This window comes from Lygodium microphyllum, chromosome 10, assembly GCF_053477565.2.
Source record: "Lygodium microphyllum isolate KBCC chromosome 10, Lygodium_microphyllum_v1.1.10, whole genome shotgun sequence".
NCBI lineage: Eukaryota > Viridiplantae > Streptophyta > Polypodiopsida > Schizaeales > Lygodiaceae > Lygodium > Lygodium microphyllum.
In genome coordinates this window covers 59,981,392-59,995,802 of record NC_141144.1, presented here as the reverse complement: position 1 = coordinate 59,995,802, position 14,411 = coordinate 59,981,392, and the positions used below count along the sequence as shown (strand labels likewise).

Here is a 14,411-nt window from a genome sequence, read left to right as displayed (position 1 = left end):
GGAAATAATGGCAAATCAGGGAGGAGATGTATTCACCTATGTGTCCAAGGAAGACCGATTGGATGGGAACAATTATTCCCTTTGGTCTTTCATGATGAAGAATGTATTAGTGGCCAAAAATTTGTGGGATTATGTCAGTGGAGAGGAAGCACGACCGGGAGTTGTGGCTCCCGCTACTCCTCCTCCAGGAGGACGTGCAAGAGGGCAACCTCAGCCCCCTCCACCTCAGCCCGCTCAGCCACTTCCCCCAAGAACTGCAGCTCAGAAAGCTTGGGATACACGGGATGCACAGGCTATGTCGCTGATTGCATTGGCAGTTCAGCGTTCTATCATTCCTCATATTCGTTCAGCAGCTTCTTCACAAGAAGCTTGGTTGACATTGGAGCAGATGTTTGCAGGAAAGAATGAGACTCGCATCTCTTTCTTGAAGAAAGAGCTAGAGACTCTAAAGATGAATGAGGGTGATTCTATGCAGGATCATCTCAACAAAATTCAGGACTTGCGGGAGCAACTCATGAATGTGGATGAGTACTACTCAGATGCGCAGCTGATTTCTACGACATTGAATTCACTGCCTCCCTCTTACTTGGCTTTTCATACTGCCTTGAACCTCACTATGAGGATTTCGAAAGAGCCCATCACTTTCATTCAGCTTGTCAGTTTGCTTCTAGAGGAGGAGCAAACTAGACGGAACAGTGGTGTGGATGGTATAGCCTCTGAGCAGGCTTTTATGTCAAGGCAGAAGGGTAAAAACAGCCAAGGGAAAAATGCTTCGCAGAGTTCTGGTAGTAGTAACACTTCACAGACAAGTCAGAAACAGGGGGGCACGCAAGCCAAGAAAGGAAAATGCCATTACTGCAAGAAGCCTGGCCACTACATCACTGAGTGCAGGAAGCGCATCGCCAAAGAGAAGAAGGAGTCAGGGATGTCTGTTTCTGCAGCTCCTTCCACTGCTAGTGAGTCCGCGTCCTTTGTTGCAGACAGGGACTATTGTTTTTACACTTGCAGTTATGATGTCTCTTGGGCTGATAGAGCATTTAGCTCTACAGAAGATGCTGACACTTGGTTCTTTGACAGTGGTGCTTCACGGCATATCACATCTCGTAGAGATTTGTTTGCTTCTCTTGGTGCACCTCCCGTTGGGAAGTCTGTTCAGTGTGCTAATAATGCATCATACCCTGTTCATGGTATTGGGGAGATTCAGCTTACAGCCATTGATGGCTCTATTCTCCGCCTACAGGATGCTTTGTATGTGCCTGGCATTAAGAAGAATCTGCTTTCCATTTCTTCTATGGCACGTTGTGGTTTGCAGGTCACCTTTGATGATGACCGTTGTATGGTCCGTGACAAGGAACACATGACATTGGTCTTGACAGGTTCTCTGTGTCATGGGTTATATGAGTTGGATGCTCTTTCGGTAGATCAGTCTGCATATTTGACATCCACTCTTACTCCTGCTATGTTAGAGGCAGAGTTATGGCATGCTCGTTTGGGGCATGTAAACTATGGCAGCTTGATGCTATTACAGCGTACTCAGATGTTGGATGGATTACCTCTCTTGGAGAGACCTCCTGAGCATTTATGCGAGGGTTGCATTTTGGGGAAAATGCATCGTTTCTCTTTTCCCCGTGATGTTGCTTTTAGAGCAACAGCCAGATTGCAGCTTGTGCATTCGGATGTTTGTGGGCCCATGCAGACACAGTCATTGGGTGGTTGTTACTATTTTGTAACATTTATTGATGACTTTACACGTTTGTGCTGGGTCTACTGCTTGAAAAAGAAGTCAGAAGTGTATGATGCATTTTTGGCTTTCAGTGCACTTGTGGAAACTCAGTCTGGTTGCAAGATTAAGACTCTCCGTTCGGATCGAGGGGGGGAATACATGTCCTCTATGCTGAATTCTTATTTGCAGCAGAAGGGCATTATCCATCAGTACACTACTGCATATACTCCACAGCAGAATGGGGTAGCAGAGAGGAAAAATCGGTCACTCATGGAGATGGCCAGATGTATGCTGAAGGCAAAGAGTTTGCCTCATAGTTTTTGGATGGAAGCCGTCATGTGCGCTTGCCACATTTTGAACAGATGCCCTACCAAGGCCTTGAAAACCGTCACACCTTTTGAGGCTTGGCACAGCCGCAAACCTTCTGTTGGCCACTTCCGTACTTTTGGGTGTCTTGCATATGCCCATATTCCACAGGTACTTCGAAAGAAGTTGGACAACAAGGCCGTAAAATGCATCTTTATGGGATATAGCAGCGAAAGCAAAGGCTACAGACTCTATGATCCCGTGACCAAGAAGGTTTTTGTCAGCAGGGATGTTGTATTTGATGAAAAATCAGAATTATCCTTGGCTGGTTTTGATACATATCAGGCTGCCCGTGATGTCTTTGAAGGGCTGCTGCCCATCACATTTGGTGATTCAGCTGGTACTTCAGCAAATGAACCTAATGTTCAGCCAGCTGCTCCTATGGAACATGCAGTAAATCAGCACATTGCTGAAACTGAAATTCAGCAGGAACTTGTACACAGTCAGGAAGCAAGACAGGTGCCTAGATGGTACACGCAGACTATGAGAGATAGTCATTTGGAAACACCCTTGGCTGGTCGTACTCGAAGGCAAACTCGACTGCATGATTCAGCACATTCCATGGAGTTTGTTATGGCAGCATGTACTCATGATAATGAGGAGCCTGAATGTTTTGAGGATGCACGACATAGTGTGCATTGGATGGCAGCCATGCAAGCTGAATTGGATTCTATTCATAAGAATCATACTTGGGATTTGGTGTCTTTGCCAGTTGGCAAGCGTGCCATTGGTACGAAATGGGTCTACAAATTGAAAAGGAATGCAGATGGATCCATAGATAAGTACAAGGCACGGCTGGTAGCTAAAGGCTACGCACAGAAAAAGGGCATTGACTATGAGGAGACCTTTGCTTCTACCTCCCGTATGACGACCATTCGGTCTATGATTGCCTTGGCTGCACATTTTGGTTGGAAAGTGCATCAGCTGGATATAAAGACTGCATTCTTACATGGGGAACTTCAGGAAGAAGTGTATGTACAGCAGCCCATTGGTTTTGCAGTTGAAGGCTCAGAAAATTTAGTATGCAAACTGAAAAAAGCTCTATATGGTTTGAAACAAGCTCCACGAGCTTGGTACGCAAAGATAGATGCTTTCTTGCTTAGTCAGGGGTTTGTAAACAGCCCATCTGAGTCTACCCTTTATGTACATAAAGAGGGGGGATCCATGCTGATTTTGTGTCTATATGTAGATGACCTTTTGCTCACTGGAACACATGCTGATCAGATTTCAGCATTCAAAAATAATTTACAGCAAACTTTTGACATGTCTGACTTGGGTATTTTGCACTATTACTTGGGCATCCAGTTTGTACATGATGCTAGAGGCATTGGATTATGTCAGTCAAGGTACATTGGGCAACTTCTTGAGAAGTTTGGCTTACAGGATTGCAAGCCAGTTTGTACACCCATGGAACCTGGGCTCAAACTGTCATTACATGATGACAGTGATTTGTTTGATATCCATACTTATGCTCCAGCAGTGGGATGTCTCATCTATCTATGCCACACTCGGCCAGACATACAGTTTGCCGTTTCAGTTTTGAGCAGGTACATGCATCAGCCTCGTATGTCGCATTGGCAAGCTGTGAAGCGTGTGTTTCGTTACTTGCAGGGTACTAGAGCTCTTGGATTGCTTTATGCCAAGGGGGGACCACTGCAGTTACATGCTTACAGTGACTCTGATTGGGCTGGTGATTTTGATACTCGTCACTCCACTAGTGGCAATTGTTTCTTTCTTGGCTCGTCATGCATTTCTTGGCTTAGCAAGAAACAATCCACTGTTGCCACGTCGTCATGTGAAGCTGAGTACAAGGCAGCCTTCACTACTGCAGTTGAGTGCGTATGGCTTAGACGCTTACTTGCTGATTTGGATATATCTGTTACGGAGCCTACTCCTTTATATACTGACAGTCAGAGTGCCATTGCAGTGGCACGGAACCCTGTGTTTCATGCTCGCACGAAACACATAGAGATTCACTACCACTTTGTCAGAGAGAGGCTACATGCAGGTGATATCAGCCTTGTCTACTGTCCTACCACCAGCAATGTGGCAGACATCTTCACCAAAGCTCTTCCACGAGACAAATTTGAAGCATTTCGCGATGCTTTGAATTTGACGCCCTTTGGTGGCGGATGATCCTTGTACACTTGATCACTCTTCACTCCAGGGGGGTTTGTTGGGTATCTCACACGCCTTACTTACGCCTACGCTCATATGGGAGTGTGCGGGTGATCACTAGGACACTGGGGCACTTTTTACTCTCGGTAGGAGAGGTTTTTTCCCCCAGATTATGTGTACTATTTTGTATGTGCTTGTGGTGCACACTTACGGGCACTTACTGTGTTCGGGTGTGAACAGCCCCTTATAACCCTAAGGTATAAGGGTTATCATTTGTACTTTCAGCTAACACTCTATTCAGTACTATTGCATTGGGTATCGTGCTCAACTCTGTCTCTCACTCTCACACTGTCTACTGCACTTCAGCTGCACCTCGATCCTCTCCCATCTGACAATCCTCAGTTGTTGCAGCTATACCTAGATGCCTTTCAGTTAGAGCCGACTTTAGTTTGAGCTCCGTCGGGTTCAGCAAAGCAAGGGTACGTAGTATTGCCTGATGCTCAAGGGGGAGGTAGCACTTCCCCTCCTCCAGTTATGGACAACTCTCGTATGTAGTGGATCTGGGATGTATTCAGCATGCATCCAAGGTACTACGCTGACAAAATGTTTGCCATGAGATCACGACTTAGTGTACTAGTCACTGTGAGATGTATGCAGATGAGTATGAGATTCACCCTGACACTGGAACTATACTTTTGCATCAGCTTATGATCAATTTAGCATGAATTTTGCCTCAATTTTGAGACAAAAATTCTAATTAGTTTCAGCTCAGTTTTTGATCGGCTTGAGAACCGTTTATGGTCACTTTTTGGATCAATTGTGCATCAGTTTTTGCACTGATTGTTGGTCAATTTTTGCAATGAGTTTGTGATGAGTTTGGGGTCACATTTGCAACAGTTTGTGACTAATTCTCGGGTCAGCAGGTGATCAATTTATGATCAGATTATGCTCAGTTTTCAATGGTTTACATCTAGTTCCATGGACATCAGCACATATTACGATGCCATTGATGTTTTAGCCATGGTTTATACTTGGTTATGCTATGCTATGGTTTGGTTTTGCCAGATGAGTTGAGCTCATGAGAAATAGATATGTCACATGATAATCTCGGAATGTTTTTGAGATTCTTTGTGAGTCTTATGTTATGTTATGTTGGCTGGGTATTTTCAGCATATGTTGGGCATATAGAATGGTTGAACAGCAGTGCATAATGTTGTCTTGACTATGATGCCCTATGGAAATTCCAATGTAGTACTTTGCTTTTGATGCATTTGGCAGTGCAATCAAGGACGATTGCAAGGATTTCAAGGGGGAGGACTGTCATGAGGACATGTATTTTTGAAACCTCACTTAATATGTGGATTAATTTTTAATCACATGATTAAGTAAATGATGCACATGTGAGGTGCAACTGGGATAAAAGTAAATTTACGAGCCCGAGACCCAAAGAAATCACGGGATGCCAAAGGCAAAAGTTGCTATAAGTTGTATCGCACAGGTACTTTGTGGTATCTGGTGCCAATTGTTGGCCTAGGTCATCCATTTGCCATAAGAGTCAGTTGGTGACACTAGAGAAGTGGCATTTAATGGTACCTAACGCCAATCTGATGGTCAAAGATGGCACAGAGACTAGTTGCCTAGTCAATTTAATTATTGGCCAATCAGATTCTTTTTTAGGACACCAAAATAATTATTAGATTAATTTTCAGTATTTAAAGGTTGAAAATTAATATTTAATTATGAAAAATGCTGAAAAAACCATTTGGAAAGTCAAAAATGCCCATGTAAGATTGAAAAACGTCTTTAGAGGCTGGGGAGAGGCATTTTTATAAATTCAACCTGCAAGAGAGAGAGAGAGAGGAGGCTACTCGTCTGATTTGCAGCCATTGAAGGACCTTCTGAGGCAGCTAAGGGCAAAAGAAGACCAATCAACAACAAGGGACAATATCTACATGCTGTTGAGGCAAGGCAGCAGTAGTAAATGACTGATTTTCTTCAGTTCTTTGTATCTATATGCTATTATGGCAAGGCAGCAGCTGCACTTGACTGATTTTCAGTCATTCTTCGCGACAAAACTCTAAATTTTCTCTCTCTACAACTTTCCCTCTCATCTTCCAGCCATTTCACAGCCTTGCTCTGAAAATCTCAGCATTTGGACCCTTGGAAGCTGAGAAATTGCAAATTTCTCTGCTGTAAACCCTAATTTACAGCAAAAATTAGGGTTTAGCAACAGTCTTGGGAAGCGTCCCGAAATTGGAAGCTCCAAGACTTGGATTCAACAAGATTAAAGATGAATTTCAGCTGAATTCAGGTGGAGGACTAGCCAGCCATTGAATTTGGGGCATTTCCATCGTCTATGAAGTAGGTGAAGGCTAATTGAGTGCCCGAATCAAGGGGTAAACTAGATTGAAGACTTGCTGGTCACTTTGGACAGCAAGGGAAGTTGAAATACCGAAAGGGATTGGAAGAATCCCGTTGTAAATCAACTTTTTCTTCAATAAAGCTAAAGAAATACCGAAAGGGGCGCCAATTTTAGGGCCAATCGGGTGTGCATTGTCCAAGATCAATAGGTAAATTTGTATTTTCAGATTTTCATTTATTGTTTGCTGCTGTAATTAAGTTGTAATCGGGGATTTACCACCCTATCCGAGGAGGAAGGCTGGTTTCACACAGCCCTCCCGTTTGCCCTCAAATGCTGAAAACGCAACCTTGGTGTCATGCTGAAATCTCCTCTTCGGGTCTGCCCACAATCAATCAGCCCCTTATACACCACCCTAATACCATGTCAAAATGCAATGATGCAGAAGAATATATGATTAGACTGAAAGAAAGAAGTGAATATAGATAGGAGAAAGAGAGAAGAAGAGAGAAAAGAATGCTGAAATCTAAATGCTGAACACTGAAATCAGAAGGTAAAAATGTGTACAAGGCTGTATGGGTGTATGGCAGCCGATAGATCAACCTGCACAAGAACCATAAAAATGTACAAGGGCTTAATGACAGCCTGCCTAAAATAGGCAAAAAGAAAAGCAAGAAAATGCTGCAGTCAGCCTGCATTAAATGCAGCGGACTGCTGTACGACAGGTCCAACTGCTGCTGCCTGCCACGTGGCGGGTCCACTGACTGCAGCCCTGCCTGCCCAACCTGGACTGGTGACTGCCCTGCTGCCCTAGTGGCTGCCCAATCACTGCACTACCCTGCACTGCTGACCATCCCACTATCTTGTATGTGATCCTCTGCCATGGGACTGTCCAAGAGGTGCCCAAACTGCTAGCAACTCATTGTCAGTAAAGAAAACTCCCTCCTATGCATTATTCAACCGTTTCACATGGTGTTTCACTTGGGACCTGCCCAGGGGTGAAATGTTTCCGGAGTGAAATGTTTTGTGGTTACCTTGTTAGCACTAATAACATGCTCATGTTAAACAGAAGTTAATGTAATACCAATACCTTAAGGCATGCTCCTCTATTAATATTAACAAACCAATATCAATTGTAATTTCCATGGTGACTTACAATCGCATCCTACACAACAAGAGCAACACAGAGGGGTTTTGGCTCATTATCACTGCTCATACAAATCAAAAGGATTGTAGGACTTCACAACCATCTTTGGCTGAGATGAAAACAATGGATCACTAGTGGTCCCGAGAGTGGTACGTCCTCCATGAGTGGAGGGATGGCCAGCCTCAACAGCTGAATACTCTGCCTAATGCACACTATCGGAGTGTAGAGTGGAGACTAAGGATTGTAGTCAAGCCATATTCTATGCAAGTTGTTTGGGAATTCCACATCCAATATCCACTCAACATCTGATAAATTGTAGGAAGATGAGATGGAGAATGTGTCGTCTCCTTGTTGAGAGCATAATGCTCCCTCAAGGCCTTTAGAAGAAACCACAGATTCCCAAGAAAGAGGTGTCTCAGCGATTATAAAGCAGATATGTATCACTTGTACGAACCAAGGCTTCACAATAGCCACAAGATACTCTTTGGAAGAACATTATTTTTGATACCATCTGAAGATATGCAACAGTTTGCACTAAGAAAACAGTGTGTGTATGAACAAGAAAGAAAACGATAAACTCAAACAAGAATACAAAATGCAAAGAGGGAGAGGGCATGTATTTGATAAATGAAAGAACGTTGAACATAAATAAGTGAAGAATATGATACAAATGTGGATGCTCAAGGCACAAAGATGACCTACACCACCAACTCTCGTTGGAACGAGGGCAAGGAGAAATGCCTGAGTGACATCCTCCTTGTAAAGATCCTCACTAGAGGAGCCTCAAAAGACATCATGGGTTCCCAAGAAAGAGGTGGCTTAGCCATTGTGAATTGGTTATGTGTCACTCATGTCCCTCATACAAACCAAGCCTTCATGATAGCTATAAGATGCACTTTAGAAGATCAACCGCTTTGCTACCATGTGAGGATATGCTATTGTTTGCACTAAAACAATAAGTGTACAAAAACAACTAACATCAATGTACTATAATTTAAGATTAGTATAAATCCCAATTTAAGTGGCTCAATACCCCCACCCCCTCTCATGCCCAAAAAGATTATACCCAAGACAATGAGTAAGTCATACCCCTACCCTCTTTTATACTTGAAAGGTCCCACCCCCAAGAAACCAAGGTATCCGACCAAGGGAGCAACAATGGGCTGCCCAAGGGCAATGGATATTTTCTTTCAAGTAGCCTACTTAATGGATCTTAGATTTTTTTTATTTTTCTTTTCTTTTTTCTTTGATGGTTTAAATGAATAGCAAGACTTAATGTTAAGAGGATAACAATGTGAGCTGACAAATTGGAACAACTAGTGTCATCTCCTTAGCCTGGTCCGCCACTCTACTTAATTGCCTTGAACTCCTACCTCCACTCTCACCATCTCTATTTATAGGCTGCACAACTGCCTATTAACCCCTAGTGCACCTCTACCAACTTCAGCACCACCATTAGCCCCTCCCACAACTGCCCGCCTATTCCCTACGCCAATGCGCCAGCTGGTCCTAACTCTATACCAACACATCTAGCCCATATCCTATACCCACACATTCATTTGTCAAGCCCTCCTACCAACCATGTTTCTATCAGCATACTACCTGCTTCACTCTACTAGACACCTCAATTGCCCACCTCCGCGGCTGTCTTAGCATTCGTTTGCCCACCTAAGCAACATACATTTCAGAGAGGTACTACCCTCCATCCAAACAAAGAAGCGTCTTTGACCAGCTCCACCTCGGCAAACTTCGTCCTCTTCATTGCTAACCTGCTTCCATCACCCCTTCTCTCACACAACCTTCTCCTCAAAAGCTGAGATCACCAAAGCAATGCTCAACGTCAGATGATCAAGAAGCATCAACAGCACAGACACATGGAGCTAGGAAGACGTACAAGATTATAGCTGGTCCACCACCACCACCAAGAAGCTTCAGTGCAACCCCCCAACACATCTATGGTCAATGCCTTGCTGTGATCCACTCTGTTCCAAACACCCTCACAGTCAAAGGGATCTTCTCTGGCTTGCAAATTGGTTGGAGATTCCCCCCCCCCCCACCCCAAAACAAAACCCAAAAAAAAAAAAAAAACAAAAAAAAAAAAAAGAATACACACCCCCCTTTTGACTCCATCCAGGCGGCTCTCATTGACACCCCAACTTGCATCACCTGAGTGGTACCCCTAGGAGGGGTATTTTAGGCTCCAGTTTAGCTTGCCTAAGCAGATGGAGGCAGCATTCGCCACCAATCTGCTTGACGTCAGGTCCTTACTATGGAGGCAGCATTCGCCACCAATCTGCTTGACATCAGGTCCTTAGTGGCATATTTTGCCAGATGCATGGGGTACTACAACCGCTTAATAGTTAGTTTCCCAATTTTTATTACCAAGGATATTGCTGAGGACAACAATCAAGAAGAAGGGGCAACAGCTAACTCCCAAGACATCGGGATAGGCACCTGCACTATGTCCAACCAACTGTGATCAGCACAGTTGGACTACAAACCCTTGGCAACTGTTGCCTGTACACCCAGATGGGGTGTGGACTATGGTACGGGATGCCAGTCCTTAGGGTCAAATGATAGGCTAGCATAGCCGCAGGCTCCCAGGCTCAAGGGAGAGCCCGTCATTAGCTCTGTGGCTAGAGAGGTGAGTCAGATATCAATCCTTATGTTTGTTTGTCCTTTGTGCTTGAAAGGCATGTGTCATATCATATATGTAGGATGGATCCTAGGGGACCGTTTACATCTTGCTACCCCCTCATTTCCAATTCAAATGGGAGGAAACCAGAGCCCCCTCTCCAATAGGAGCTAGAGAACCAATAGTCTTCTTGTGGACTTGGTCATGCAACTATACATAACACAAGCTACACAAATTTTGTAAAGTTTGAAAAAAAGGAAAGTGAACACTTTGCTTCTTCTTCCCTGCTAAAATTTTTTGGCATATTAAGGGCTGCTTGTTTTTGCTTCTCTCTACTAGGCTTGTGCAACTGCCATGTGGCACTGGCATGATCCAGCTGATACAGCCAGCCAAGTGGCAGTGTCATGTGAGCAGTTCAAACCGAATCAGCAACCTGCCAACTGGCACTACAATACACATAACAGAAACACCATAGGTAATGATGCAAAGTCCAAGCTGTCTAAGTTCACCTCTCAGGTTGAGAACGATGATCACCCATAAGGTGGAGCATCTAGCACTATTGCAAGTTAAATAGCTAGTGTCAAGATGCTGCAACTTATGAGAGTTTGAATGGTGAGACTAGAAGGATTGAGCTTCTCTTGATCTATTATGTCAGAACTTGCTCCAAAATGGGGGACACAACTGGACCCCTCAAAGCAACAGTCCTTCCAACTTGGACCTAAACACATCTGTCTGATCTATATTGTAACGCTTTTGTTAGTATGCATCCCATATGCTGGAAACTCTGCAGATTGGCATCGAAATATGGAGTACATGGTGTGATACCCCAGGTAACTTGCTAAACACAGGTTGAACAGTACATTTCTTTTATGCATCAGAACTAATTTGAACTCAGCAATTTTTAAATTCTGTATTTTTAGTGTCATGGGAAAGGCTTGTACAGATGTTTTGAGGAGCATAACCAATCCCACCTCATAAAATAGATGTTTCATTCTGTCACTAATCAGCCTGTTCTCATCCCTCAAAGCATCCCTCACGGCTGGATGAAGCCACTGTGAGCCCGCTAGCCAGGAATCTACATGTGGGTGCCCTGCTAGTACATTACACCACCAAGTCGGTCCAGCAGCTGGTTCCCAATATGGTGCTGCTACATCAGCAACCGTGAGAAGGTCATCCTGATCTGCAAGCTCTTCAGATGACCAATCGCCCTCACCTTGTACTAACATGGTTAGCTCAATCACTCTTTTCCATCCAATGGGAACCCAACGGTTTCCCTCCAATTTCGCCTTCAAGCTTGTGTTATCTGTTGATGCATGTGCCACAGATGCAGTTACCTTTTCCTCTGGGGCAGGAGCTTTCCTATCAGCTTCAGATTCTGCAATGAATGACCTCACAGGCAATGCGGCAGTGCCCGAATCGACATTCCTGATTCCATTAAGAGGCGACTGCTGGCTCAGAAGAAGCTCCGAGTCCGATTTGAGGATAACATCGGCATCGAATTTGCCCTCAAACAGCCCGCCTCTGTGGTCCAATTTGCCACCAACTCGGAGATGCTTCTTAGGACCGGGGATGTATTCATAAGCACACAAAAGCCCATCCGTCCAGAGGCCAGCCCCATCGCTCCCGTGCTTGGAGGGGCTCGATTTATGATTGTCTTGGGGTTCCCCACCGGAACCCCTCGATAGCACAGTGCTTTGTCTGGCGCTCATGATACCTTCTGAGTGATCACACCATGCTCTGCTTTTATGGAGTTGAGTAAGGCACTACCTTCTGAATGATCACACCATGCTCTGCTTTTATGGAGTTGGGTAAGGCACAGCTGTGAAACCTATGTCTGGCTGTCCAGTGGCAAGTCCAGGACAGAGAGAGCAGTGTTGCAAGGAAATGGCCTCTGTGATACCAATGCAGGGCATGCCCACGGATGATGACACGTAGGGAAACGCAACAGAGCCTACGTGTTCCATCAAAGGAGTCGTAAAATGTTTAATACAACAGCCGCCAGCGCTTAAATGGATTTTGCCAAAGCTTGTGATAGGATAAGCTGGGATTTTATACTGAAGGTAATAGAAGTAATGAGCTTTCGTACGGGACTCTTGAAGATGACCCAAGCCTTATTGTGTCCCTCAGAACTAATCCAGGATCCGTTTTGACATCAACTTCAAGGGGTCAATCAAGCAAGGTTGTCCAATTGCTCCTTTGCTCTTTGCAATGATAATTGCTCCTCTACTACCCAATTTGGACCTTAAGGTTCAGCAAGGCACTTTAAGAGGCCTTCCACTTCTTGGAGGCAAGAAGTTTGTGGCATATGACAACACCAATCGTGTACGTGCAAATCAACACTCTATGAAGACACTATTGAGCATCTATGTGACTACTTCTCTAAGCTCTCGGGCTCCATCTTTAGTGCTTGCAAAATTGAGCTCATCTACTTGGGACACAAGGATGTCCCAAACTAGGTTGCTTGAACTCAAATTATCCTCCATGTGCAAGTTTTCATATATTTAGGGTGTCCAATTGTTGTGGGCCTCACAATGAAGCAAAGAGCTAACTGGTTGGAGCAAAGAGTGTAGCCCAAGGTGGACCCTAGAAGAATAGGAAGCTATCATTTTAAGGTAGATTCGTGGTCACTAAACCAGTGCTCATATTTATTGTTACCTTCTTGGCTATGGTTTTCTACAAGGTGGCATGGAGCAAGATAGAAAAAAATTTACCGACTTCCTTTTATGTCTACCTAAGGGCAAGCATGGCTAGAGGGCTATCTCTTGGTCCCAATTCTTGACTTCAAAGTCTAAGGGAGGACTAGGCCAGCCTAGTTTGGTCCATAAGGCTTATGCACTACTATTTGACTTGTTTAAAAGGATGAAGACAACCCACCAACCTCAAGCACTAGCTTCCAGATACGAATATTAAAGGCCTCAAGGTGCCCAACCCAAATTGGTATAATCGCCCCCTTTGATAGAGTTGGACCTAGCATTAAACAATCCTCGGTTGCTCAAAGCGTTGTGACTACATGGCATGAAGTACTAGAGAATGCTAGCTAGGCAAGAGCATTGAATAGGCAAGGCAACTCATCTTTGAAACAAATCATCTCAACTTTCAAGCATGCTTACAACCCTCCCTATAGGCCAGGCCATGACAACTAGCTAAATCTCTCATATGCAAAGGAATTTGCTATTGGGAAGACATTTTGGATAGGTCCAAAATCCAAAATGTCTTCCCAATAGCAAAGGAAGTCCAAATTGGCAATAATGCCCCTTAAGAGAAAGGTATGGAGACAAGTTCAAGCTTGGTTAAAACAAGCTCGTTTCTCTGAGCAATATAATGATGTCGTGGGGCTGCTTGGATGTAATCAAAGTTGTTATGGTATAAGAGGTTAGGGGACTCAAAAATGATAGAGCCTTGGTAGGATTAAGGTTCCACTTATTCCTCTAGACAACTGGTAGAAAATCAAGGGTGAAATATTAGTGGCCTTGAGAGGTCTGAGTGTGGCTAATATAACCTTTAGGATTTTTTTTGTAAGGGTCTTTCTACGGTTTAAGGTCTTCCTCTTTTAGTTGTGATGTTGAACTCTGCCTCTTATGGCAATGTACATATTTCTTACCTCATTAATATTAATCATTCCGCTTTTTTTAAAAGCAACGCTTATATGTCCATCAAAGGAGTAAGTGTTAAATGCTACTTAGTGCAAAGTGCATAAGGCTAGCTAGTGTGAAGTGTTTTGATGTGTGTGAAGTGTTTTGGTGTGAACCCTATCATAAGGCCTATCTTATGATAAAGACCAAGACATCCATGGTTCTAACATAACTTAGATTTTTTTGGAACAATGGTGAAGATCGAGACATCCACGGTTCCAACATAACATAGATATGAAAGGATTTTGCATTAACTAAATATTGGGACTTAGAGTGAGACTTCTAATAGAGGGGGGCCCAAACATTCATCTACCAACTCAACATGTGATGCCATTATAACATCCATCTTGGTGACCATCCAAGTGGATTGAGTAACTCAACATGTGATGCCATCATAACATCCATCTTGGTGACCATCCAAGTGGATTGAG

General features: G+C 44.0%; 1 protein-coding gene across 3 annotated transcripts in view; it reads right to left on the bottom strand.

Moving 5' to 3' along the window:
- The window catches only part of LOC148030050 (uncharacterized), a 171,137-nt gene extending 158,765 nt beyond the window's left edge, over positions 1-12,372 (bottom strand). For 2 of the 3 annotated variants that reach the window (XM_087686324.1, XM_087686325.1), the window contains exon 1: positions 11,320-12,370. In XM_087686324.1, the coding sequence (XP_087542450.1) occupies positions 11,320-12,057 (738 nt within the window). In that variant the 5' untranslated portion in view covers positions 12,058-12,370. Of the gene's footprint in view, positions 1-11,319 lie in introns of all 3 variants that reach the window. The other variant, XM_087686326.1, reaches the window with a different exon arrangement.
- Between the last annotated feature and the right edge of the window lie 2,039 nt (positions 12,373-14,411).